The 27,398-nt window shown below is 44.0% G+C and overlaps 1 protein-coding gene across 5 annotated transcripts in view; it reads right to left on the bottom strand.

Moving 5' to 3' along the window:
• The window catches only part of DGKD (diacylglycerol kinase delta), a 169,345-nt gene that overhangs the window by 103,624 nt on the left and 38,323 nt on the right, over positions 1–27,398 (bottom strand). For all 5 annotated transcript variants that reach the window (XM_073625749.1, XM_073625750.1, XM_073625748.1 and 2 more), the window contains exons 2-3: positions 14,746–14,856; positions 4,364–4,444 (exon numbers count right to left, since the gene is read on the bottom strand). In XM_073625749.1, the coding sequence (XP_073481850.1) occupies positions 4,364–4,444; positions 14,746–14,856 (192 nt within the window). The remainder of the gene's footprint in view (positions 1–4,363; positions 4,445–14,745; positions 14,857–27,398) is intronic.

Raw genomic sequence — 27,398 nt, forward strand, 5'->3', positions numbered from 1 at the left:
TTCCGCACTTATTTTCATTGGAAACGGTAAGGACAGGAATAATAAAAATATTTGTTTTTCTTTTTGTATTATTTTTTTATTAATAAAACAGTTAAAAAGAAGGTCAGAAACTATTTAAAGAACCCTGATATTTATCCTTTGTATTTTGAAGGCATTTTTTTTTTTAAAACATGTGACCAGCCGCAGAGGACTAGAAGCTCTTCCCACTGATGTTTCCCTGCAAATGGGTTGGCAAAAAGCTTGCTCACCTGACAATTGTATATCAATTATGAAAAAAGGAACTTTGATTTAAAAAAAAAAATAGAATAAATACAGTGCCATCATCCATATACATAAAGAGAAGGGATAATGTAAATATACAGTTTGTGTTTGGTATCGCTTTAATGCATAATAAAGCAGCATGCATGAATATTTTTTAAAGTGTCACAGTGCAGTACATATATCTGACTAGACTTCATTACTGCTACAACACTAGATTTACTGCAGTATTGAGAACTTAACTCTGGAAGCTGTGCCCCAAAAAAGGCAGGCAGAGAGGAAAAGGACTAGTCACCAGTATTGCTTGAGCCTCCCTTCAGCTGATCCTTGTTTAATACCGACTTACCTTGCCCTGTTGTGTACTGTCTGGTGTGGAGGCAGCCATCTTGGTAGAGGCAGGGCTTTTGCTTCCTCACGTCACAACATCCAGCAAGGTAAACTGTAATTAGCAGTGTGATCACTAAATCTCACCCTTTACCTCCTGGGACTAAAGTTGGAGGCAGAAGTGCCTTAGATCTAACACTGCAAATATATAGCTGTGAGGCTGCAACAACAGGAGTGCCTAGGCACCCTCACATGTCAGGAAATGGGCTCCTTTTTTTGGGAGGAATTCCAGGCAAAAAGTACATTTTTACAGGGTACTGCTTAGGCATAATTAACAGTCTAAAAACCTTCCTCATAACATAGCAAATCTTTACTTTCTCAGCTCAGTTTCACATTGTGGCCTTCTTTACAAGAGCAGCTGAGGGTGATATTACAGTTGCAGTTTTATTGCTCCTGACCACAAGGTAATACGGCTGGCAGCCATGTTATTACATATTGCCATGGTTGTGGCGTGGCAAAAATGATACAACTTGCTACATATGGCAGACGGAACCATCACCAGAAATTACCCATTCATATGCATGGGACTGCACCTCCACAGATATGCAATTGTGTGTAATGTAGGCAGTTGCGGAGCAGTGCGGCAGGCTTTTAATGAGTTAAATAGACATATTGCCTCCGAGCTGCTTGTCAAATGATTCTGAAAGCGACCCACCATGAATTGCTTTTGAGAGGGGGCAGTAAAACACCTGTACATATAAACAAGGCCTTATGGTTTCTAGTCCTAAAGTTTAAACTATTTAACATCAGTCAGGAGCTTTACTGCTACTCCTAGGCCAGCAATGCCACCTGCATCCGTTTTAACCAAGTGGTGGGCTCCCTTTTGGATATGGCGGCCAGGGTGGATATAAAGCAATGATATTTAAAAAAACAAAATAAAACATAAAAAAATCGGATTTGTTTGATTTTTATCAAATTTATTTTAATAAAATGCTTTTGGGGTAAAAATCTATCTAAAGATAGTTTTCTATTTAAGATACATTAATAATTTAATTTCATTTATTCAGCATGAGATGGAGCTTAGTTGTATAGCACAAGGCTGTATATTTTGCAATATTTACATTTTTGGTAAACTTATTCAATGAATCCAAGCTCTGCAAGCTGAGAAGATAACATGCACAGCATTTATGAATTTACACAATTTCACAGTAACCATGAGATAAAATAAAGTTCAGTTATATTCCTTTATCCCATTGTTTTGCAAATCTATGTACACTTCAAACTGTATGACTGAATCGGTTCCGATATCGCTGTTTTACTAACCTGACAGCTTATTATTCTAAATAGGAAACCTTCATTTTGTTTGCAAATATTAAAGATTCTAACTACCAGCAAGAATAAGTCCTTACATTTAAAGAGCACCTGTCATTTGCCTGTTAGCAGGCATCCACTCACCTGCTGCCGCCATGTCCCTTGCCTTGTTGTGTCACTGCCGCATCACCAGCCGTCCCATTAAAATTAATAGGACTGTCGGTGAGTCAACAGCGGGTCAGAGGAGGAACCACTGCAGGGCAGAGATGACAGTTGCTCTTTAAAAATGATGATTTAAATTGATTTGATTTAAATCAAATCTACCCTGATGGCGGCTAGGTAAAGTTGAATGGCATCCATAACTGATCTTACACGATCTGGCTCATTTCAGTAGAACAGTTATTTGCTGCATTATACAAAAGGCATGATTAGCTTTCACAAAGGATTTCAATGTTATCTTTTTACAAACCAAAAAAAACAAGAAGTAAACTGCAAGACTGTGAAAGCCCTCATTTGCCTGGGCCATTTTGCTCGTATACATATATTTTATACATATATACACACACATACACACACACACACACACACACACATACATTATATATACAAACATACAAACACAGGCACACCAAGTGCAATCTTTACTCCACATTGTAGTCGGTGGAAAGCAAGAATTGGCCTTCATTTTATATACCCATTTTTAATTGGTTCACAGATAAACTCAAAACCAAAGCCTTAAATGTATAAAAGGGACCTCCCTATTATAGAGACAGGAGAGAGACAAGTTGCAGAAAACCACAACAGTGCATTTCCTTTCAGTTTTTAAATTAGCCGTCTGTGATGTGAAAACTCCTTAACCGTAGTGATACTTGTATACTGAAAAATAAAACTGGCTACACACTAGTAGACTTTTGTTCAAATTTTTTTAATTTAAGAACATTTGTTCGATTTTCTAATCGTTAGTGGGGTCAAATTGATGTTCGTTTTCAACCACATTGAGGAGAAAATTTGAAGGAGTATGGAAAACTTTTCTCTAACAAAAGAATTTCTAACAGTGAACTTGGTTTTCATTTGGAAATTGGCAAGTTGATAAATTACATCCATTCTAAAATAATGTTAAAAGGAAACAAAATTTTGAAGTACTTTCAAACAACATTCGCCCAGTCAAATGTACAAGAATTTTTACACAAAATTGGACATTTGTGCAAACATTCTTGTACGTTTGACTGGACGACTTGTTTGAAAGTACTTCACAATTTTGTTTCTTTTTTTCACCCCCTTCCTGCCCAGGCCAATTCTCAATTTTCAGCGCGGTCATGCAACACTGTACCCAAATTAAATTTTATCATTTTTTTCCCACAAATAGAGCTTTCTTTTGGTGGTATTTGATCACCTTTGCGGTTTTTATTTTTTGTGCTATAAGCAGAAAAAGACTGAAAATTTTGAAAAAAAATGAAGAGTGACAAGTTTGAAAAAAAAAAAACACAATTTTTTGACTTTTTGCTATAATAGCTAGCCCAATTTTTTTCTTAAAAAAAAACAAATTTTTTTCCTGTTTAGGGCGATATGTATTCTTCTACATGTTTTTGGTAAAAAAAAAAAAAAAAAAAAATTGCAATAAGCGTATCGATTGGTTTGCACAAAAATTATAGCATCTACAAAATAGGTTATTGATTTATGGCATTTTTCTTATTTTTTTTTTTTTGTACTAGTAATGGCAGCGATCTGCGATTATTATCGTGACTGACACTGCCGCGGACACATCGGACACTTCTTGCACTATTTTGGGACCTTAAAAAATGCACTGATTACTGTATAAATGTCATTGGCAGGGAAGGGGTTAACACTAGGGGGCGAGGGTTAACTGTGTTACCTAGGGAGTGATTCTAACTGTAGGGGGAGGGGACTCACAAGGGGAGGAGACCGATCAGTTTCCTCTGTACTGGGAACACATGATCGGTTTCCTCTCCCCTGACAGGACGTGGATCTGTGTGTTTACACACACAGATCCACATCCCAGCTCTGTTACCGGCAATCGCGGGGTGCCCAGCGGACATCACGGCCGCCGGGCACATGGACCGGCTCCCGAGTGACATGGCGGGCGCGCTCGCCCCCTAGATGGCCGGAAGCCCAGGACGTCATATGACGCCTGCCCAGGATGGGAGATCCCTCCTACGGATGTCATTTGACAATAGCCGGGGTGTGAGGTGGTTAACAAATGTTTCCAAACGTTTGTTGGAAAATCTACTAGTGTATGGCCAGTTTTACATTTAAACTGTGACGCTCCTGTAGCTGCCCCCAATATCACACTGGCAGTGGTCAGCATTTCTGAAAAAAAATGTTCAAATTTGAATGTAGTTACTGGGAGCAAACGCCAGGCAGATAGAAGTGGAGGTTAGGGAGAAGCAATTGTGCGACTTATTACACAGGTAGAAGACATGTGGTGTTCTATAGTAAGCTGGATACATACTGTGAAACTGTTGTTTAGGTTCTTGGTGCTTGACTCAGCAACACTGGCGTCTGTAATGTCAACCTCTTCAAATATGATAGACTGCAAAAAAAAAAAAAAGGCAAGACAAGAGTTATAGTGAAGAAACAAACCTTACAGGATGGCCTAAACTAGGAAACAACACTTAAAAGGTGTATTTGTAATAGTTTAACAGAAAGGGTCATTAATAAGACCACTGACAAGTTCCTATACTGTACACTTAAAAGTGTTACTAAACCCAGTGATATGAAAATAGTTTATCCACCCCACCCCCACAGTGCCCGCAGCTTATAAATCTTCTTTTTACATTAAAATACTGCCACTAAATAACTTTTTGGCTGATCTGTATACCATGGTTACATGTTAAACTGCAGTTTCTCCAGTGCTGAGAGTTCAGGAAGGAGGAGATTTCCACTGCAGCCTGTATACACGCCCACGTGTGTAATGTCAATATCATGTGACCTGGCTAGCTCTGAGAACAAGTAATTATTCTCCCCAGCATAAAAGACACAACTGAGCATGTGCAGGTTGGCTACCCTGCCTGTATTAGCTGGAGCGACAGTGCAGGAGGGAAGGATCTGTGCATACAGGATAAAAACAGCCTTTTTACTCAATGCAGAGGATTAACCCCTTAAGTTCCACAGTGAGTATAACAAGTATGCATATGCTGCATATGGACTGATTTTACTGTTGTGGATTTAGTAACACTTTATAATGTAGCATCTAATGTCCATTCATCTAATGCCCATAATAACACAACAGTGTACACAAATATAAAACCTGAAGACAATGCTGGTAATAGACCCAGCTTTTTTTTTGAAACTGTGACATTCAAAATACCAAACTCATAAGACAGGTTTCCCCATATGCTGGTCATGGTTGTCACCCAGTCTAGAATTCAACATGTCTTCCTCTCTTCACCTCCATTATATAGGTGGTGGGGGGGTTAGTAGTTTAGGAGAGAGAGAGAGAAGAGAGAGAGAGAGGAGAGAGGGAGAGAGAGAGGGGGGGGAGGGGGGGGAGAGAGAGAGCGCGAGAGAGAGAGAGAGAGAGAGGGGGGGAGGGGGGGGAGAGAGAGAGGGAGAGAGAGAGGGTGGGGAGAGAGAGAGGGAGAGAGGGAGGGGGAGAGAGAGAGAGAGAGAGAGAGAGAGAGAGAGAGGGAGGGGGAGAGAGAGAGAGAGAGAGAGAGAGAGGGAGAGAGGGAGGGGGAGAGAGAGAGGGAGAGAGAGAGAGAGAAAGAGAGAGGGGGGGGAGGAGAGAGAGGGAGAGAGAGAGAGAAAGAGAGAGGGGGGGAGAAGAGAGAGAGAGAAAGAGAGAGGGGGGGGAGAGAGAGAGAGAGAGAGAGAGAGGGAGAGAGAGAGAGGGAGAGAGAGAGAGAGGGAGAGGGAAGGAGAGAGGGAGGGAGAGAGGGAGGGAGATAGGGAGGGAGAGAGGGAGGGAGAGAGGGAGGGAGAGAGGGAGGGAGAGAGAGGGGGGGGGGAGGGAGAGAGGGGGGGGAGAGGGGAGAGAGGGGGGGAGAGGGAGAGAGGGGGGGAGAGGAGAGAGGGGAGGGAGAGGGAGAGGGAGAGAGGGGGGGAGAGGGAGAGAGGGGGGGAGAGAGAGAGGGGGGGAGAGAGAGGGGGGGAGAGAGAGAGAGAACATGGGGACAGTAAGGAGAGAGAGAGAGAGAGAGAGAGAGAGAGAGGGGGGGGGGGAGGGAGGGAGGGAGGGGGAGGGAGGGAGGAGAGAGGGGCGGAGAGGGAGAGAGGGGGGGGGGGGAGAGGGGGGGGGAGAGAGAGGGAGAGAGAGAGGGTGGGGAGGAGAGAGGGAGGAGAGGGAGGGGGAGAGAGGAGAGGGAGAGGGAGAGAGGGGGGGAGAGGGAGAGAGGGGGGGAGAGAGAGAGGGGGGGAGAGAGAGGGGGGGGAGAGAGAGAGAGAACATGGGGACAGTAAGGAGAGAGAGAGAGAGAGAGAGAGAGAGAGAGAGAGAGAACATGGGGACAGTAGGAGAGAGAGAGAGAGAGAGAGAGAGAGAGAGGGGGGGGAGAGGGAGGGAGGGAGGGGGAGGGAGGGAGAGAGAGGGGCGGAGAGGGAGAGAGGGGGGGGGGAGAGAGGGGGGGAGAGAGAGAGGGAGAGAGAGAGGGTGGGTGAGAGAGAGAGGGATGAGAGGGAGAGGGAGAGAGGGAGGGGGAGAGAGAAGAGAGAGAGAGGGAGAGAGGGAGGGGAGAGAGAGAGGGGAGAGAGGAGAGGGAGTGAGGGAGGGGGAGAGAGAGAGGGAGAGAGGGTGGGGGAGAGAGAGAGAGAGGAGAGAGAGAGAGAGAGAGAGAGAGAGAGAGAGGGAGAGAGGGAGAGAGAGAGAGAGAAAGAGAGGGAGAGAGGGAGGGAGGGAGAGAGGAGGAGGAGAGGGAGGGAGGGAGAGAGGAGGGAGAGAGGGAGGGAGAGAGAGGGAGGGAGAGAGGGAGGGGAGAGGGAGGGAGGAGTGAGGGAGCGAGAGGGGGGGAGAGAGGGAGGGAGAGAGAGGGGGGGAGAGGGAGAGAGGGGGGGAGAGCGGAGAGAGGGGGGGGGAGAGGGAGAGAGGGGGGGAGAGGGTGAGAGGGGGGAGAGTGAGTGGGGGGGTGAGAGAGAGGGGGGGGAGTAGAAGAGAAGAGAGAACATGGGGACAGTAAGGAGAGAGAGAGAGGAGAGAGAGGAGAGAGAGATGAGAGAGAGAGAGAGAGAATTGCTTGATTTTGTACAGGTGGGGGGAGAATGACACCTTTCATGATCTGTGCACACCAAAGTTAATTCTTTGAATGAAAGGATCATTAGTAATTTATGACAGCTCACATTTACATTCAGATATGCTAGTGTATGGTGACATATGGTAAAGATCGGAACTGTGCAGAGTTTTTCCTCATTCTGAACCATAGTTCAGAACTTGGCTCCGATTCATCTACAATGACACTAAATAACAATTAAAGTATACTAAAATGATTTACAATTTATTTTAATAAAATGCTTTTTGGAGTAAAAATCTATCTAAAGATAGTTTTCTATTAAGATACATTAATAATTTAATTTTGTTTATTCAGCATGAAATGGAGCTTAGTTGCATAGCACGAGGCTGTATATTCTACAATATTTACGTTTTTGGTAAACTTATTCAATGAATCCAAGCTCTGTAAGCTGAGATAACAGGTATGGTTTGTATTGCATAGTACACTGGTCCAGCTTGAATGCTACACCTGTGGGACAGCTGCGAAACCAGAGAATCGCTGTAGTAGTTGTCGGTACTACAGTTATTGCTGTGATCTTCCGGGTCTCATGCCGAGAGACAGAGAGAAAATGTCATGCTCTCCACCATACCCAATCAGAGAACACTTTGCATTCATTGGGAAAAATCCAAGACGTTCTTTGAATAGGAGCTGTACTGACCAAGCGATCTGCTGTGCTTACTATATAGCAGGGCAGACGCTCAGCACAAGGCCACAGGTTATGTATACTTACATTAGTTCAAGCTGGACCAATGTACCTATGCAATATAAACCATACCTAGAGTTCAGCTTTAAGCACCCTTTAGGGGCAGTGGTTCTCAACCTGGGGGTCAAATGATGATTTGCCAGGGGTCACTGAATCTTGGGCTGTTCCCGAAGTCCGCACCGCTCTCACAGCCTTTTTGCAGCCGCCAAGCAGGGCTGTCCCTGGAGCCTGTGACCGCCCATTTGGGCTGTTCCTGGAGCCTGTGACCGCCCATTTGGGCTGTTCCTGGAGCCTGTGACCGCCCATTTGGGCTGTTCCTGGAGCCTGTGGCCGCCCATTTGGGCTGTTCCTGGAGCCTGTGGCCGCCCACTCAGCCTTTTCGCAGGCACCCATTCAGTTCACTGCATGGCTGGGGGGGCAGAGACTAGAGGTCAGCTGACTGGTGAGGAATGTGAAGTGGAAGAGGCTGGAGGAGATCCTATGTCCTGATTTCAGCATAGGTGACACTGCTAGGAGACACCCCAAAGTCGGAGACACAGTGAGTAACACTACCTGTGATTATAGTTGCCATTAAAAGTCCCCACTACAGTTCTCAGATGGTCTTGCTCAAGAGCACCTAAGTTAACTGATCAGAACTCCCCCCAGCACTGCCACTGATCCCACCCCCCACCAGCACTGCCACTCACCCCTTTCCCCCCACTCCCCCACCAAGGAGTAAGAGAAGGAATAAAAATCGAGAATACATGGAAGGGAGAGGAAAAGAGGGGGAGGAACAAAGAAAAAGGGAGAGAAAGAATAGGACAAAGAACAAGAAAGATGCCTAGAGAGAGGGATGGGGGAAAAAAAAACAAAACAAAAAAAAAAACAAGAAATTAGGATAGAGAGAGATAAAAGGGAAAGAAAGGAGAACAAAGAGAAAGCGTGGTACATCCTAAAATGTACCATGAGGGGTTTTAATACTGTACGACTGGAAGGGACTCAGGGAGGAGTGTCCATGGGTTAGGGCCCCAAATTACTTGCCTTGCCTTGGGTGCTGACAACCCACGCTACGAAAATAAATTTTACTGTTGGGGGTCTCCACAACTTGGGAAATTTTATCAAGGGGTCACGGCACTAGGAAGGTTGAGAACCACTGCTTTAGGGTATGTTAATTGCTTTTGAAGCTGGATGAGTCTGGACGTTATCACTTTATTACAAGTAATAACAGCAAAGGACTTATCATGCTTGAAGTATTCAAGTTGCAGGACTGATAAGATAATGTAACCTCAGAGCGATAACGGAGTTGAGTATTTTCTTGTGATCACTTGAGTTTTGGAGCACATTTGTTAATTATATCAGATAAAAGGAAATGCGTCAAACACAGGAGCCTCATTTATCTCTCCCCCCCATAAATGTTGTCTGCACGTTTCCAAAATAAGTAAGAAAGCACACTGACACCTGAGAATGAAGATTTGGGATTCTCATTGTTTTCCAGGGTCAGAAAATGAAATGCCATTTCCCAGAATTCAGTGAGGGCACTGGAAGTAAGGTAAGACTTTTTATTTCTTTTTTTCTCCTGATTTTTTTTTTGGATGTATTTACACGGTGGGTGGAAGTTTACTACATTTTGACTAAAGCGGTGATTTAAAAGGGTCAATTTACCCAAAACACGTCAACTTTTTTATTTTGTATTATTGAGAATGTAACAGGAAGTTGGAACCTGCTAAAAAGTGTGTAGGTAGACCCAAAATTCTCAGCTGGCCAGAACAGAGTCAAGAACGATGGCAAGGAGAACTCACTGTTGGAATGTCCAAGGTATAAAGAAGCTAGGGGCTAGACTGGTTCACCATTCTTCACTAATAAATACATTCTCATTTTACACTAAGACTTTAAATACAGAACAGAGCCAACATACCACTCTAAAAAAATACAGCATTTTCATGTATGTTTTTAACATTTACAGGTACAGTTTGGAATGACAATGATGTTGCAGTTCTGGATTCTTGAACGTTATACCCGTATTAAAGGGAAAAAAAAAAGTTTGCGTGTAAAATAAGCACACGCCCTTTCCCAGAAGTTCTGCTTTACCAGAATTGCAGCATTTTAGCCCACAGGTGAAGGTTGTTCAATGTAGTGAGTAGTGATGAGCCGAACACCCTCCAGTTCGGTTCGCAGCAGAACATGCAAACAGGCAAAAAATTTGGCAGAACACAAGAACACCATTAAAGTCTATGGGACACGAACATGAATAATCAAAAGTGCTAATTTTAAGGGCTTATATCCAAGTTATTGTCATAAAAAGTGTTTGGGGACCGGGTCCTGCCCCAGGGGGCATATATCAATGCAAAAAAATGTCTTTAAACGGCAATTTTTTCGGGAGAAGTGATTTTTTTAATGCTTAAAGTGAAACAATAAAAATGAAATTTCCCTTTAAATATCGTGCCTGGGGGGTGTCTATAGTATGCCTGTAAAGTGGCGCATTTTTCCCGTGTTTAGAACAGTAAAAATTGTCATTTAAAACTGATCGCGGCTGTAATGAATTGTCGGGTCTCGACAATATAGATACAGATAATTGAAAAAAAAGAGCATGGGATCTCCCCCCCCCCATTACCAGGCCCTTTGGGTCTGGTATGAATATTAAGGGGAACCCCAAATCAAAATAAAAATATTGCGTGGGGGTCCCCGTAAAATCCATAACAGGCCCTTCGGGTCTGCTATGGAAATTAAAATGAACCCTGCGCCAATTTTTTTTATTTTGATTGGTCCCCCCAAAATCCATACTTACGTTCGACTCGAACATCGGGTTCATCCCTAGTAGTGAGTTTTACCCATTGTAACTTTTTACTTTTTTTTTTTTTTTTTACAGTAACTTTGCCAACAATCCACTCATTCAGTGTCACAAAAATGGAGAAACACATACACTATTTTAAATCTTTGCAGAAGTGGCCAGTGAACAAGGAGAAAGCCTCAAAATATTTCAGCACAGCACTGGAGTTAGTTATTTCCACAAATAGTCTTTAGCCATTTTTAGGTATATTTCTTATATTTGCTCAAGTGCTAAAATAGGGTCAATTATTACAAGCCTGCTCACAGTGATCAAACGTCTTCTCTAATCCTTCCACCAAATGAAAGGTGAAATATACTGTACTTGGTTCCTACTGGCAACCACTTGAATTTTGAGATAATTTGTTTTTCTCCAGTTTTACCACAGCCCGTATTTCTCCATGCACAAACACACAAGATGTTTATAACAGAGGTCCATTCATTTTGGAGGGCAGATATTACTACTGACTGGACAGCACATGCCACACTGTGGCTGTATTTTAAGACTCATTCATAACATGTAGGCTACAGTATTGCTCCCCAGGCTGTTCTCTGTATAATGGTGCAGAGAGCATTCAATGATTGGACCATGACATTGGGTCATGACTGGCTCCAGGATCTTTTTTTCCCCCCATTAATGAATTAAATGGGGCTTTGCTTGCTTTAAAATCCTAAATTGGGAGTAAACTCCCATGGTTGATTTTTACCTATAGGTAAGCCTATATTAAGGTACAGTAAATATATCCTAAACATGCACCGTTTAGGAGATATTTACTTTAGATGCAGCCGGTGATGTCACCAGCGCATTCGCTCTGAAGGAACGGCATACCTGTGACATTCCTTCAGAGTCCTGTGCCGTAAAGAGCAGCTCCTATGCCCATGTGCAGGAGTGACGTCATCGCGGCTCCGGCCACTCACACAGCCGAAGTCCCATGAACCCAGAAGGAAGACCGGGTGAAGACGGATACTAGCACATTATGACAGTGCCTTGCAGGTTTAAAAAAAAAAGCCAGCAGTTTACTATTGCATTTAAAGCAAGTGAAGAACTAAGCACATTTATAAAACACATTTTCATGCTCTATAAAAGTGCCAGTGTATTCTTTTTTAAAGCAACTGCAATAAGGCCATTCTGCTGCTTTATAAATACACCTTTAATTATTCCCAGTAAATTCAAAATCAAATCTAACAGAACAGCAACAACCAGTGAATTGCTTAAAGCGGAGTTCCACCCAAAAAATTGAACTTCCGCCTTTCGGAATCCTCCCCCCCTCCGGTGTCATATTTGGCACCTTTCAGGGGGGAGCAGATACCTGTCTAATCCAGGTATTTGCTCCCACTTCTGGGCATAGCTAGCCAAAGTATCCGCGGATATCTATGCCATGTCCGGCGCCTCCTCCATCCCCCCCCCCCCCCGCTGTCTTCTGAAAGACACACAGGTCCCAGAAGACAGCAGGGACCAGTGGGATCGCGCAGCGCGACGCGCGCATGCACAGTAGGGAACCAGGCTGTGGAGCCGCAAGGCTTCACTTCCAGATTCCCTTACCAAAGATGGCGACGCCTCCATTCGATAGCTGAAGGACAGATCGGCTTTGGGTGTCGACATCGCGGGTGCCCTGGACAGGTAAATGTCTATATTTTAAAAGTCAGCAACTGCAGTATTTGGATAAGGATAAGTTCACTTTTTAAAGGATAATTTATTTTTGGAGCCTGTAAAGCATTGCACCAGTGATCAGCAGCTGATGCCATGCAGGTCTCCTTCAGAGTATTTCTCCTGTCAGTGTATTTGTGCTCCATACATCCCCTATGAGCAGGCAGATATAATCTGACAGGAAGAATCAATCAACTACCAAAGTGCCATGGTAGTTCACTGAGAACTACAAAACAATAGCTGCAAAGGATGTTGGGGCTTGTAGTTCATTCACACACAATGTGAATGAATTGCACGGCCGTGTAGGCAGAGCCGATTTTAGAAAGTGACAGCTAGTTCAGGGAACTTCTCCCTGTACTGCTGTCACAGGGAGTGCAGGCATCGGGCAGTGGCTGCAGCACTGGGAACATGTTACATGTTCCACCATAAAAACGGGTGGAACATGTAACATGTTCCCATAGGTGAACTTATCCTTTAAAGCAATATTAAGCTCCACAAAATGTATTTATTTTTTAAATGCCCCCCGCAGGTTTATGCCATAATGTTCAAGTATACCAGTAGATTATGACTACCTGTTAAATGATGCCCTCCAGCGATTTGCTGTCAGTGGTCAGGAGCTACCATCCTCTCCCGGTCTTCTTTTAGGGTTTACACTGCTTGGCTGCAATGACATCCCATCCATGCGCACTGGAGTCAATTAATCGCGGCCGAGAGTGTGTGCCGTTAACCTCCCTGGCGGTCTGATTATTTCAGATTTTTGCATCTCAAAGCGGTACAATTATTTAGCATAGTTTAATTTGGCGTTTTATATTGTAGGCCTGTAATTCTTAGCAATAACACACTTGGATCTGTCCACCAAGAGTCTAGTAGATATCCCGAGTATGATGAAGTTTGAAACACAAAATCATAAATTATAATATAATAAATAAATATAAATAATTAAAAAAAAAATAAAATAAAATAAATTTCCCCACGATTCACTATCACTCAATTCTGCAAGTGATTCTAATTTACTATCGCTGTTTTCTAGCTGGTCTAAAGCCACTTTTGATGTAAAGGGACACTTTTTGGTTGCTATGGACAATCTCAAGTTTCCAGGCAGAAAGAACAGTATATATAATATAAAACTGCATGCAGGGCATGGGCCAAAGCACTGGGGACAAAAGGGATGTGAAATGATTTCATACAGTACTGTAATCTGTAAGATTACAGTACTGTATGTGTTATGATTTTTACAGTTTTTTGAATTTGCTGCCAGGCTCTCACAACGCTCGCAGGGAACGGAGCCCGACACAGAGAGGCTTCGGGCAGAGGACGGAGCCCGCAGACAGTGCAGGGGGGACATTGCAGGATCCTGGGGACAAGGTAAGTAACCTGCACCAGGATCTTGAGATGATCCTGAGATGAGAGCCACACTCGGGAATACCGTCAGGGAGGTTAATGTGCTCTGAGCTGTACATCTCAGATTATATTACTGCTGACAGGCTGGGAGAGGCATTTATTACATAAGAGACCACTTTAACTGGAATATACAGAAATCTATGAATAGAAACAAACACTGAGGAAATATGAGCTATGCCACAATAATATGCAAGTCATGGTGATACTGACATAATCACAACTAGGTGTTTATGTATTAAAAAGGAAGTAAACTTCCATCTTTTGCTTTTACCTATAGGTAAGCCTATAATAAGGCTTACCCATAGGCAGTGTAAATTTCTCCTAAACGTGCACCGTTCAGGAAATATTTACATTACATGCAGCCTGTGACATCACTGGCGCATGCACTCTGCCACCAATGCTGTTCCTTCAGAGCCCTGTGCCGTGAATGGCAGCTCCCATGCGCGGGAGTGACGTCATCGTGGCTCCAGCCAGTCACAGAGCTGGAGTCCGCGAACCCGGAAGCATTATGGGTGAAGATGGGAGCCCCTGCAGCGCTGACTTCTTGTGCTAGTATGTGATGCTGTTGACTGACGTCACTTAGCCTGTCCAGACTCTGAAGAGATCCCGACTTTCATGCGGGGATTCACCCAAATTCACCCTAGACCAGCAGCTGTCTCAGCCTTTCAGTGCACTGCTAAGAGCCTGAGCTATCTGCTTCCACCACCTCCACAGCCCAGCACTCCAATGAGCACTGGAGGGGCAGAGCACAGAGCAGTGACTGTCAGAGCAGATCCGAGAACTGAGCGATCAGTAGTCTTTGATTGCTCAGTTCTCGGTATAGAGGCAGTGGGAAACTGACCGATGCAGTATCCACTTAGTTTAATTGTTTTTTTTTCATACCTTGCACTCCTTTTGCCACTAAAGATGAGCTCAAGTGTGTTTGGATCTGAGTCTAAATCAACTTGAGCAATCCCACCATCACTAAATCACTGTACTTGGCCAATCAAAAAGCGGCTGAGGCATTCCTCATTCCACAGCCACACACATAAATGCACATTGCTGATTTGTACAGCCACACACTTTCCCTTTCTGACCTTTGCAGTCTTGGCGTAATAGAGCGTCCTGCCTCGCAGTTTGAAGTAGCGCCTCCTCCATCGCTGAAAGGAGCTTGTCTGCTTGTGTAGATGTCCCTCTTTTATTATAGCCTTTAAAAAAAGTCAGAGACGAAGAAAAGTAAATACATTGTTCAAAAAGATAAAACATACTGTATCATAGTTGCTTGAGTCTCCTTACACTTCTTAAAATAACACGATATTTTGGGAAAACAGTGGGAAGATGGCAAAAACAGGGCAGCCTAGTGACTGATGGTACTAGAACACTATACACATCAGTAGAAATGTGTACACCTTCTTCCCCTCCATGTGGCTACCAAAAATACAGAACAAAGCAGAACTCCAGGCTCACAGCCTATTATACAGATAAAATATATAACTGTCAAAGGATTTGTAATCTTGTCTTGTTATATACACACACACACCTCTACTACACTGCACAGCCAGGATGACCACTCTCATACTTTCTGATTAAAAGGATTCCTTCCTGGGACACATCCCTGCTCAATGGAGAGAAGTGATAATGCTGATCCCACTTGTCCAATGAGAAGGCCTGAAGTGGACAAGTGACAATGGAGCTGCACTGTTAGGCCAGGGTGTAAGTTTGTTACCTGATTTTGTAGTGTCAATGATATATAACTTTAAGACTACTGTATATAAAATTACAAATCCTATGGCAGGTAATGTTAACAGTATCACAAAACGTGCCCTTAGCTGTTCGCATGTTATGTTTTAGACCCCATGCACATTAGGTGATTGGCCCTTTTTAGCTGTAGGCAGAGGGCAGCCTGTTAAACTATGAGAGGCCGATTGCTGCTGAGGCTGAACACCAAGTGGTACTCCTGTATAGGGCAGTATGTGCTCAGAGATAAATGCCCATAAACAAAAGAAGTGTGCTTTTTGGGCATTTTTCCATGGGTGCATACTGCACTAAACGTTCAGACTGCTGGGTGCACTGTCCAACAGCAGCAGGTATTATCCTCTCATAGAGTTTATCAGGCTGCCAGCAGCAGGGCTGGACGGGGCACCTGTGGCCTCCTCCCACAGCTAAAAACCAGAGCCCCATGTTCTGGAACTAAACGCCCAGTGTGCATGGGGCATGCAAATGGTGTTTTTAATACATGCAAATATTTTAGTTATTAATAAAGTGTTGCTCTTAAAGCAGTATTAAAGTCAAAGAAAAAAAAATGACAGGCAGATTTTCTATGACAGAAGAGACCATAATGGTCTCTTGTCATAAATGTCCCCCCCCCCCCCTGCCTGTCAATGGTAATGTACACTAAATCACACATGCGCAGCTCAGAGTACATTTATGGCACCTGCCCTTTGCCATGATGAAGTGATTCCTGTGCACATATGCAGGACCAACATCATCGTGGCCTAGCCATTGAAATGGCTGAGCTGCGCAAATCCGGAAGACTGGAAGAAAATAGGAATCCTGAGATTTGAAATCTCAGCACTGGAGGGTATCTTTTTACAGGTAATACAGCCTATTGAGGAGTCCGTTTTTTTTCGTTCAACCAGTGGGTTGAACAAAAAAAGACACCTGACCCGATTCCCCTGTTCACACATTTGATGTGGATGGGGGAATCCTCCCCGCTTAGCTTTTGTATTCTGACTGTGGAGAGATTTCCACACTGTCAGAATACACCCACCAGCATTGCAGGCTATAGCCTGCAGCACCCATCGAGTCAGGAAAATCCGACAGGGCGTTTGTACAGAAGTCAATCAGTAGACTTCTGTACAACCACCCTGCCCATACATGAATCAAAATTTGTCCGGTCCCTGCTAGCTGCCTTAAATCTGTCATAATATGCTAGAAAGCGGTGCCTACCACCACATCATGGCATAAACCTGCAGGGGGCTGTTAGGAAAAATAAAATTTGCAGAGTTTAATTCCACTTTTAGCCCTCGTTCACACTGAGGGTGGGTTTGAAATCCTGCGAGTTCAGCTGAACTTGCACTCTTTCAAACCAGCATTTTAGTCCCGACTTCTGGGGCGATTTGACAGACATCTGTGCGAGTTCATGCACAGATGTCTATTGAAATCACCCCCGAAGTCGCCAAAAGTAGTGCAGGAACTACTTTTGGAAATCGATGCAGCGCAGCAAAGTTGGATCGGATAGTGCCCGCTATCGAGAAGTGCCTGGGACAAACGGCGCATGCACCGTAAGGAACAGCACAACAGCTGATTTGACGACGCCTGCGCACAATAGCCGACTGAAGAAATTTTTGTGTCAGATTGTGCCCTGCGCTGCCGAGGCATGTTCATGTCGGTGAGGGGTGGATTTGTACATGATGGGGCGGATTATTAAAACGATGGGCAGTACTGCTAAACACATATTTTTCTGATTGAAAAACCCGAAAAATATGAATAGCAGAAAAAGATGCATTTTGCAGCACTGACCATCATTGAATAATCCGCCCCCCATCATGTACTAATTCGCCCCTCACCGACATGAACACGCCTCGCCAGCGCGGGGCACAATCTGACACAAAAATGTCTTCCGTCGGCTATTGTTCGCAGGCACTGTCTCGCAGTCACAACAGCTGATCGTAAAATCAGCTGTTGTGCTGCACATGCGCCGTTTGTCTCGGGCACTATCCGATAGAACACCGGCAATAGGCTCCGATTTGGCATGCAATTTGACATGTCAAAATGACAAATTGGCCCAATGTGAACGTGGGCTAAATTTTTTTTTCTTCATATCCACATTTTACCATGCATGCTTTTGCAGATTTTTCTTATTGTATTAAATATAGGGATTACCAGAATAACTAGTAAAGAGCAGATTAGCTATTGCAATCACTTTGCCCATCTGCTTATTTAGAGTTGAGATAAATTATAAGCCTCCTAAGGAATGTAGTAGGTCAGCTAACCCATAAACTTGCATTGTGAAAAGGTAAGCACAACCACTGCATAGCATTGCAGGAAGCAAAGCAAACTATACACAGAAACAAGTTTTTTAAAACAAACACACAGAAACATCTGATAAGATTATTTACAATAAAGTGTATGCAAATGCTAATGATCCCCAATCATTCAGTGCACCATAGTAAGATAGAAAGATACTATATAAAAGCTTTGTTCTTAATAGAATATCGCTAAATCATTTATATTGTGAGTTTTTAAAGTAAAAAAGTGCATTTAGTCCAACTTCCAGCACTGGCAAGGGAGGAAAATTGTTATGAAGATTGGCAGCGTCTATGGGCATTGCAGCACTTCTGCATCATGGAAATGGCTGTACGCAGAAGGGCTGGGCAGGGGGCGTGTGCCCACGGATGGGCAGAGGGTGTGTGCTCACGAATGAGCAGGAGGCATGTGCCTACTGCCTGATGTCAGCATTAGCAGGGGCATACATTCTCTGTGTCCATCCTTGTGTCAGGCAGAGCAGGGCTGGGAAAAGAGTGCAGCAGCAAAGCCGACTACAGGCACCATGTGTTGGCATGGCATCCTGTAGATCCAAACAGCAAACTGACCACACCAGCACAGATCTGTCTCAGTGCTTGGTGTGGTCAGAATGCTACAGGAAAGAAGGGGGATTGGAAGGCTTGACGGTAGATATTTCTGATGAAAAAGAAAAACGATAGTTACCAAAAAAAAAAAAAAAAAAACAGACATACTGTAGATGACATAGTACATCTTGAGGTAACTTTCACTTTAAAGTATTTATAAAGCCAAACTATTTTCCCCTTTGAGATTGAGCAGGGAATGGTAAACAACTCTGGTGGGGGATTATTTTCGGCTATCTGTATCCCATTGAGGAGATTTCCCCGCACTTCCTGTCAACACAACAGGAAACCTCTGCATAGTGAGGGGAATGTCCTCATTGAGAGTACCCACCAAACAAGAGTCCCCATTGAAAGATTTCCCCTCTATTGCCGTTTCAGTGAAAATGATAAATTTTGGACTTTCCCCTCACTTTTAGCCCAAGACATAGGGGGTCATTTACGAAATGTAAATCCACTTTGCACTACAAATGCACTTGGAAGTAAAGTCGCTGTAGATCTGAGGGGGACATGCAAGGAAAATAAAAAACAGCATTTTTCCTTGCACATGATTGGATGATAAAATCAGCAGAGCTTCCCCTCAGATCTACAGCAATCTACAGTGACTGCACTTCCATGTGCACTAGTAGTGGATTTGCCTTTAGTAAATCAACCCCGTAGTATGAATACGTGAATATAGCAAAAAAAAAAAAAAAAGTTCAAGAATGACTTGGTTATTCAGGTTGTAGCTCTTCCCTACTCTCCCCAAAATTAAAGTTTGTGCTTGAAAGTAGAACCAAAAGCAAAGCCTCTCTTTTCATCTAAAGGAGTAAAGGAAAGTTTTAACCTCGGTCTGTTTTTTTTTTTTTGCCATCTGTGTTCTATTGCGGAGATTTCCTTTCACTTCCTGTCCCATAGCCAAAACAGGAAGCGAGAAGAAATGCCTCCAAAGTGAGGGAATCCCTGGTTGTCATCAAGATCACCAGAACCGGTGCCCCCACTGGAAGATTTCCTCTCTATTCCTGTACTGGAGACAACCCAAAATGTGTGATTTTCCTTTACATTCACTTTCAACAATAATGATAAACAGGACAAATAAAGAGGGTGAATCTCTCCAATAGGGAACCAGCAAGAAAAACTGACAGATATTCTAATGCCTCCCCATTCCGTCCAAAAAGAGAAAAAAAGTTTTGCTTTTAGTTATACTTTAAAGTGGAATGAAACTCCATTTTGAACTTGTGTGTATAATAAGAAGACTTACCTGTAGGTACTAAACTTAAAGAGGAAGTAAACTTCCTTGGGATTGTTTGTGCCTATAGGTAAGCCTATAATAAGGCTTACCTATAGGGACCTATAAATATCTCCTAAACTTGCACCGTTTAGGAGATATTTACTGTATACGCGACCAATGAGGTCATTGGCGCATTCACTCTGAAGAAATGGCCATCCTTGCTGTTTCTTCAGAGCTCTGTGCCATGACTGGCGGCTCGCGCGGGAGTGACGTCACGAAGCTTCGGCCAGTCACAGAGCTGGAGTCCGCGGACCTGGAAGTAAGACAGGTGAAGATGGATGCGACCTCCAGCAGTGACAACGAGGGCTTCGTTTGCAGGTAAGTTTCACATAATGTGCTATTATGAGATGCATACTAGCACATTATGCCTTTACAAGAAAAAAAAAAAAAAGAGGAAGCGTTTACGTCCTCTTTAAACGGTTTAGGAGATATTCACACAACAAGCAGCCAGTGACGTAACCGCTGCATGCGCTCTAATGGGACAGGATACCATGCTGCGCACATGAGCAGGACTGACGCCATTGCGGCCCTGGTCATTCATACGGCGGGAGCCTGCAAACCCGGAAGGAAGACCAGGTGAAGATGGCAGCGCCGGGGAGCTGTGACAGCGATGCACTGGAGGGCTCCGCGTACAGGTAAGTCTGTCATAATGTGCTAGTATGTGGTGCAGTGGGGCCCATTGTTTTTCATTTTTCTACCACTTTAAAGCTGAACTCCAGGCTAAACATATATTGCCTTAGTATGAAAGCCATTTGTGTTCTTACTTGAATCTCTGTGCATTTCTTTCAGATCTGGGCAGTGATCCAGCATAAAACAATTCCTGCACTTTACCTATGTGCCGGAGTTTCCAATATAGACCGGTGACTGGTCTTGTACTCGCCCCCCTACTGTAGTATTTTTCTGCAGGTAGTCTGCAGTGGATGGGGCCTATTGGGTTCTGTCTAGAGCTCTGCTCCCTGCACCGGCCATGTACAGCACAGGGATGACGTCATTACTACACGTACAAGGTAATATCTGAGTTTGCAAAGGCATTTAGTGCACACAAAGTAGATTTATGACCGACTAATAAACCAATACCCTTGTCCCCCAAAAAGTCACGGAAGCTGGTTAAGTTGGAAAAAGGGCAAGGCCACAGCTTAATTGAACTTTGCAAATGTAACAGCTTTTCAAATGTACCAAACAACAATGCCAGTCACAGTTACTGTGAGCACCCATAAAACAAAAACTCACATAGTCTAAGAGGCCTGTCCTTATCATCACTGCTAGACAGGCATTAGACTGACCCCAGAATTTAACATGAGGGCATAGCAACATCAACTGCTGGGCAAGGTCAAAACCGCCAATAAAGTAGTGGCAAAACATCACAACGGGCGGGAGGGTGGGCAACTCTAGTGATAGCTGAAACTCCTCAGAGCAGTTGGACGTACCCCAGTGTAGCCTTTCCTAGAGTTCAGGCTCCACCCAGTCACTTCAGGTCTTTGCAGCCAATCCAAAGGGAGCTAATTAACTTCTCGTTTAGGTTCACGCACACAGAGATGCCATGTTGATGTTCACAGAGCGGTGCAAACAGAGATGGCATGTTGATGTTCACACAGAGATGCCATGTTGATGTTCACACAGAGATGGCATGCTTCCAGCATTCAAGGCTCCTTTTCCCTAACGGAAGTTCAAGGGGCTATTCAAATATATGTATAATTCTGCATGGAGTTCAGCTTTAAGTATACTTGAAGCTGATCTATCTTACATGTTTATAAGAGGCTTAAAGTGGAACTTTAGTCAGAAAATGAGGTCCTGATAGATCACTTCAGTCTGTCATTTTCGCAGGCATAGCTATGCAAAACATTAAAAATAAGTGCCTTCGCTGTTTAGAATACAGTAATACACTGTCTCACGCTGCTCTGCACAAACTCAGTTGCTCTCCATTTTTGGCATTGTGCCAAAAATCGGAGCCACTAGGGGCTGATCTGACAGCTTAAATAATTACTGCTGTTCAGGGGCTCTGGGCTTCAGCAAAATGGCATCCCTCCACAAGAAGAAACAGGAGCAATGCTGGAGGCAATTTACAGCACACACTCATTTGGTAGCATACTTTTTAATGTGGAATGTATTTTCCATGCTAAAGAACATTATTTTTTTTTATCAAGTCGTTATTGGTAAACTTTTAAAAGTTTCACTTTAAGCAGTTCTGGTATGACAGCATGGAAAAGTAGGGTGCTCCTCAAGAGTCAGAAAAGTACTTGTGGTTCAAAAGAAAGTAGTTCATTCTGTTTGAATGGGCGTTTAACAAGCCTCAATACATGAATAAAAAGTACCCAAATTACTTTTAGGGCTCGTTTACGCATTCAGCAAGGACTGGCGCTCCTCTGAAAAGTGATCCACACTATGTCAATATGTCATCTTTTCACTGCTTCCTTTAATCCCGTAATTGCCCCATTACCATGCCACATCTCTGAGCAGCAAATAGCTTTAATGGATAACTAGAGAGTTAAAAAGGTGTCCTCAGGTGGTCCTCTCCACCCTCCCCATCAAAGCCATATACCTCCGCAAAGGCCAGCTGTGGCTTGGCTTTAGGTCACAGCCTTTGAAATAGGATGATCTTCTGATCTGTAGACTTTGATGAAGAGGGAGAGGGATGCCAGCTATAATTATCCTTTGAAAAAATGACATGCCAAATGTGGCCTGTCAGGGGGTAAGGAGTGCATAAAGCGGAACTTCCACTTTTGGGTGGAACTCTGCTTTAAGGGGGTAAAACCTTCCAGGGCTGAAGTGGATAAACTCAGCTAATCTTAGAGATTGACTCTGGAGCCTGAAACCAGGTTTACTTTTAGACCCCTTTCACACTGGGGCGCTTTGCAGGCGCTACAGCACTAGAAATAGCGCCTGCAAAGCGCCCTGAAACAGCCTCTGCTGTGTCTCCAGTGTGAAAGCCCTGAGGGCTTTCACACTGGAGCTGTGCGCTTGCAGGATGTTAAAAAAATTCCTGCAAGCAGCATCTTTGGAGCGGAGAAGGAGCGGTGTATACACCGCTCCTAAACCGTTCCTGCCCATTGAAATCAATGGGGCAGCTCGGTTATATTGCCAGCAAAGCGCTGCTGCAGCGGGCAGTTTTAACCCTTTTTCGGCCGCTAGTGGAGGTTAAAACCGCCCTTAAAAAAAAAAAAAAGCGCCGTTTTACTGCAGGTGCCTGCACTGCCCCAGTGTGAAAGGGGCCTTACTTAAAGTGTTACTAAACCCAAGACCCAGCATTCACTATATCTGGTCACCCACAGAACATGGAAATGCAATTAGTTTAGTAAATATAAACTGCTAAATACCTTTTCTCATCAGCAGTATATAGCAGTCTTGTGACTTCTATCAGTGTGCGGCTGAGCACTGGTTAAAGCTTGTAGGAGGAGTTTTCATTCTCCTCGGACTGTCCTATGAGGCTGCATGACCCCTGACCCTCTGTCTGGACAGTGCCGATTGGCCATGTGCTGATCACATGCACAACCCCAAGAAAAAAGAAAAAAAACTCTAGCAATACACACCAAACTGAGCATGTGCAGCTGGTCCCCCCTAGCCTCTGTCTTATCAGGAGATGGATTGGGGACTGTGGAAAAAGGGGAACAACATAGAAGACAGTAACAAACAGCTTTTTTTACACAATGCAGAGGATTAACCCCTTAGGTTCCACAGTGAGTACAACAAGCATGTTTTACTGCATAAACTGACTGATGTTACTGTTGTGGGTTTAGTAACACTTTAAAAATAGTTTGTTTGGACCAAGGTGGCCTTAAAGGACTATTTACTTTACCAAGGGATGAGCCCCCATCAGTATGCAGCGCTGTGTCCCAGCAGTAGTACATGGCTTCCCATTTGGTGTTGAAAAAGAATTGAGTCAGACTGAGCACTGCTCAGCCAATCACAGGAAGCCTACAGCGCTGACGGTGACTGCAGCAATTAGTGAAAGAAATTTGATTGGACACAGGTACCGTTTGGCTGACTGAGCACATTTCAGCTGGTTCGTCAGCTTCATTTTCAGACGTCGCTTAGATTATACCAAGAGGGATAGTAAATGACATTCACCATGCAGTAATTTGCAAGCAAAGCTTGTACATATAATGGCCAACAACAGCAGGCACCGTGTACACATGTATTTATAAATGATCATTTAAGAAAGGAAATAAAAAAGGACATAATCAGATTATTTACATTATGTACAAAGTTTCCCATTAAAGCCCAACTTCAGTCAATGCCTTTGGTTTTTAGTTTATGTGGAAAAGGTCTTCTGTGAGGTTTTAGTTATTGTCTGTGTCCCCACAGAAAGATTCCAGTCATGTTCTGTCACCAGTCCCCTGAACAGGACTTTGTGACAGGAAATATCTTACGAGAGGATACAGACAGCAATAAAATCCTCACAGAGGTCCCAATCCTTCCTTATGGAGGGAGTGCCTGAGCGTGGATTCCATGAGAAGATCAGAAAAGCTGGGGGTGCATTATGAGGGGGGCTAAAATGTTTGGGTGCAATACATTTCCTGCTTTCCACACATCATTGAAGCCTCATGGTTCGCTCTTCCCTCCTCCTAAATACAACTAACCACCATTATAGGTCAGCAAACAAAAACTCGATATTGCATTTCCAAGTGAAATAATGTGGTCACTGGCCAACTCTATTTTCTATGTATTAAAAAGTTTCCATTACAGATTGCAAGGTACAGACACATGCGCCCCCTTCTGGATACTCCTAATTAACACATGTAAAAAATGTCATTTCAGTATTTTGAATGGATGTGTATATGTGCTGTATAAGACCCCTTTTACACTGAGGCGCTTTTCAGGCGTTTTCACGCTAAAAAAAAAAAAAGCACCTGAAAAGCTCACAAAATCCTATTTTCATTAAAATCAATGAATGCTTTCACACTGGGGCTGTGCGCTGGCAGCGTGGTGAAAAAACACCCCTCTCCATTGAAATGAATGGAAAGCGCTTCAAAAGCGCTCAGTGTTTTACTGGCAGTTTACAAGCGCCTCAGTGTGAAAGGGGCCTTAAAGTAGTTCATTCCGTTTGAATGGGTGTTTAACAAGCCTCCAACAAGTACCCAAATTACTTTTAGGGCTCGTTTACGCATTCAGCATGGACTGGTGCTCCTCTGAAAAGTGATTCAAGCTATGTCAATATGTCATCTTTTCACTGCTTCTTTTAACCCCATAATTACTGCATTACCCTGCCACAACCACATGCAATGCACATGGCTGCAGGGAGGTTTCAGCACAGCCCCATTCACTTGAATGGGTTACGTTCAGTGTACAAAATGTCTGTCCGTTTAATTCATGCCGGATGCTGCCTTTGCAGCTTATAGGGGTTACAAACCCTCCTGTTTTTTCATCTTCATGCATTCTATGCATGAAGGTTGACAAAACTTCTGACACTGACCGGCCTCCTAACCCCCCCCGTTTTACTCAACTGAGCATGTTCGTTCCCTCGGCGGAGATGCGCAGGGGTGCAGGGGTGCCAATGTTCATGATAAAAGGATATAAATATTCCTGCGCTACCATGTAAGTATATCAAATAAGGAAAGAACTGCTGCAGGCACCGAATAAGGGTCAGTCCATACCCATATACAGAAATGTTAAAAAGATGGGGGTGGTGCTGCGCTGTTCAAACACAAAAAACGAATAGGCAAAATATTCGAACAAGGGACAATGGGGGTTATTTACAAAAGGCAAATCCACTTTGCAAAGTGCACTTGAAATTGCACTGAAAGTGCACTTGGAAGTGCAGTCGCTGTAGATCCGAGGGGGACATGCAAGGAAAATAAAAAACAGCATTTATGCTTGCACATGACTGAATGATAAAATCAGCAGAGCTTCCCCTCATTTCAGATCTACCCCTTAGATTTACAGGGACTGCACTTCCAAGTGCACTTTGCACTTGTAGTAGATTTGCATTTCGTAAATAACCCCCAATGTGTTGCTAAAAGTAGTAGTACAAATATAAATGGATAAATAAAAAAATATATAAAAACTCTTCACAATACAATATAAAGTAACTGATACCAAAGTGCAAGGTGCAAAAAAAAATGATAGACAAATGCTGAACAATAAAATAATCTAAGAATAAAAAAAATGTGCAAATTCATATGAATTGTGCAAACGAGCAAATAAACTGTGCAAAACAAGCAATAAAAAAAAAAAGACATCAAAGTGCTGGAAAACAAATTTCTCCTCTTCGTGCAAAGTAAACACAATAGTGGGAATGGCCTCTTACCTTGCAGTAATGAGGTGACCGCATATGTATATATATCTGTATCATATGCTTCCTCCTTACACCATAATCCTGGACCAATGGTATGGATCTAAATAATGTCTTTGTCTCTCAGTGGATGCACGGATCAGAAATAGGAAAAAAAAAAAAAAGGGAGGTTCCGGATCGTGTAGTATGTTTAAACCAATTACTTTTGTTAGATCAAACAATGAAGGTACTCACATTGATTAAAAATATAACAGACATATTTGAAGCCATTCCCTGATGAAGTCACTTGACCGCGATGCCAAGCGTAGGGACAGAAAGGCACCAGAATAGACGCTAGCAAACGAGTTCGCGACTCGTGGAGTTCTGTCTGTTATATTTTTAATCGATGTGAGTACTTTCATTGTTGTTTGATGTAATAAAAGTAATTGGTTTTAACATACTACATGATCCATACTAGACCCTTATCTGAGCAAACAGCCTGGCAGGTGAGGAAAGGGGGTGGGGACGAGCGACTCCCCCCCCCCCCCTTCTGAACCGTACCAGGCCACATGCCCTCAACATGGGGGGTGGGTGCTTTGGGGCAGGGTGGCCTGTGCCCCCCCCCCCACCCCACAGAACCTTGTCCCCATGTTGATGAGGACAAGGGCCTTTTCCTGACAACCCTGGCCGTTGGTTGTCGGGGTCTGCGGGTGGGGGGGCTTATCGGAGTCTGGAAGCCCCGTTTAACAAGGGGGCCCCCAGATCCCGGCCCCCCACCCTATGTGAATGAGTAGGGGGTACCCCTACCCATTCACCTAAAAAAAAAGAAGTGTCAAAAAATAAAACACATTACACATGTTTTTAAAGTAATTTATTAAGCAGCTCCGTCGTCTCTTCCGACAACTTCTCCCTTTTCCGGGTCTTCTGCCTCTTCCACTGACGTCTTCTGCCTCTGCCGGTTCTTCTCCCCTCTTCCCTGATGTCTTCTAGCCCTCTCCGGTACTTCTCCCTCTGTCTGCTGTCTTCTGCCTCTGCTGGGTCTTCTCTGCCTGTTCTTCTTCCGATGTTGACTCGATGCTCTCTCCTGCTCTAATGCTGGGTATGCGGTGTGCCACTACTTTTATTGGCATGGGGCGGGGTCACTGTGTGAAGTCATCTGGAGGCCCGCCCGTTATGATGTCACTGCCCGGTGCATGATGGGCGGTGACATAAGGGGCGGGCCTTCCGGTGACCCCACCCCATGCCAATATATTTAGTGGCACACCACGCACCCGGCAGAGCAGGAGAGAACGTTGTGTCAACATCGGAAGAAGAACAGAGGGAGAAGACTCAGCAAAAGAGCGAGAAGATAGTGGAGAAGACCCAGCAGAGGCAGAAGACAGCGGACAGAAGGAGAAGAACCGGAGAGGGCTAGAAGACATCAGCAGAGAAGACCCAGAGAGGGGAGAAGAACCGGCAGAGGCAGAAGACGTCAGTGGAAGAGGCAGAAGAGCCAGAGAGGGGAGAAGAAGTCGGAAGAGACGGAGCTGCTTAATAAATTACTTTAAAAACCATGTGTAATGTGTTTTATTTTTGACACTTTTTTTAAGTGAATGGGTAGGGGTACAATGTACCCCATACTCATTCATATAGGGTGGGAGGTCGGGA

This window comes from Aquarana catesbeiana, linkage group LG04 (genome assembly GCF_042186555.1).
Source record: "Aquarana catesbeiana isolate 2022-GZ linkage group LG04, ASM4218655v1, whole genome shotgun sequence".
Taxonomy (NCBI): domain Eukaryota; kingdom Metazoa; phylum Chordata; class Amphibia; order Anura; family Ranidae; genus Aquarana; species Aquarana catesbeiana.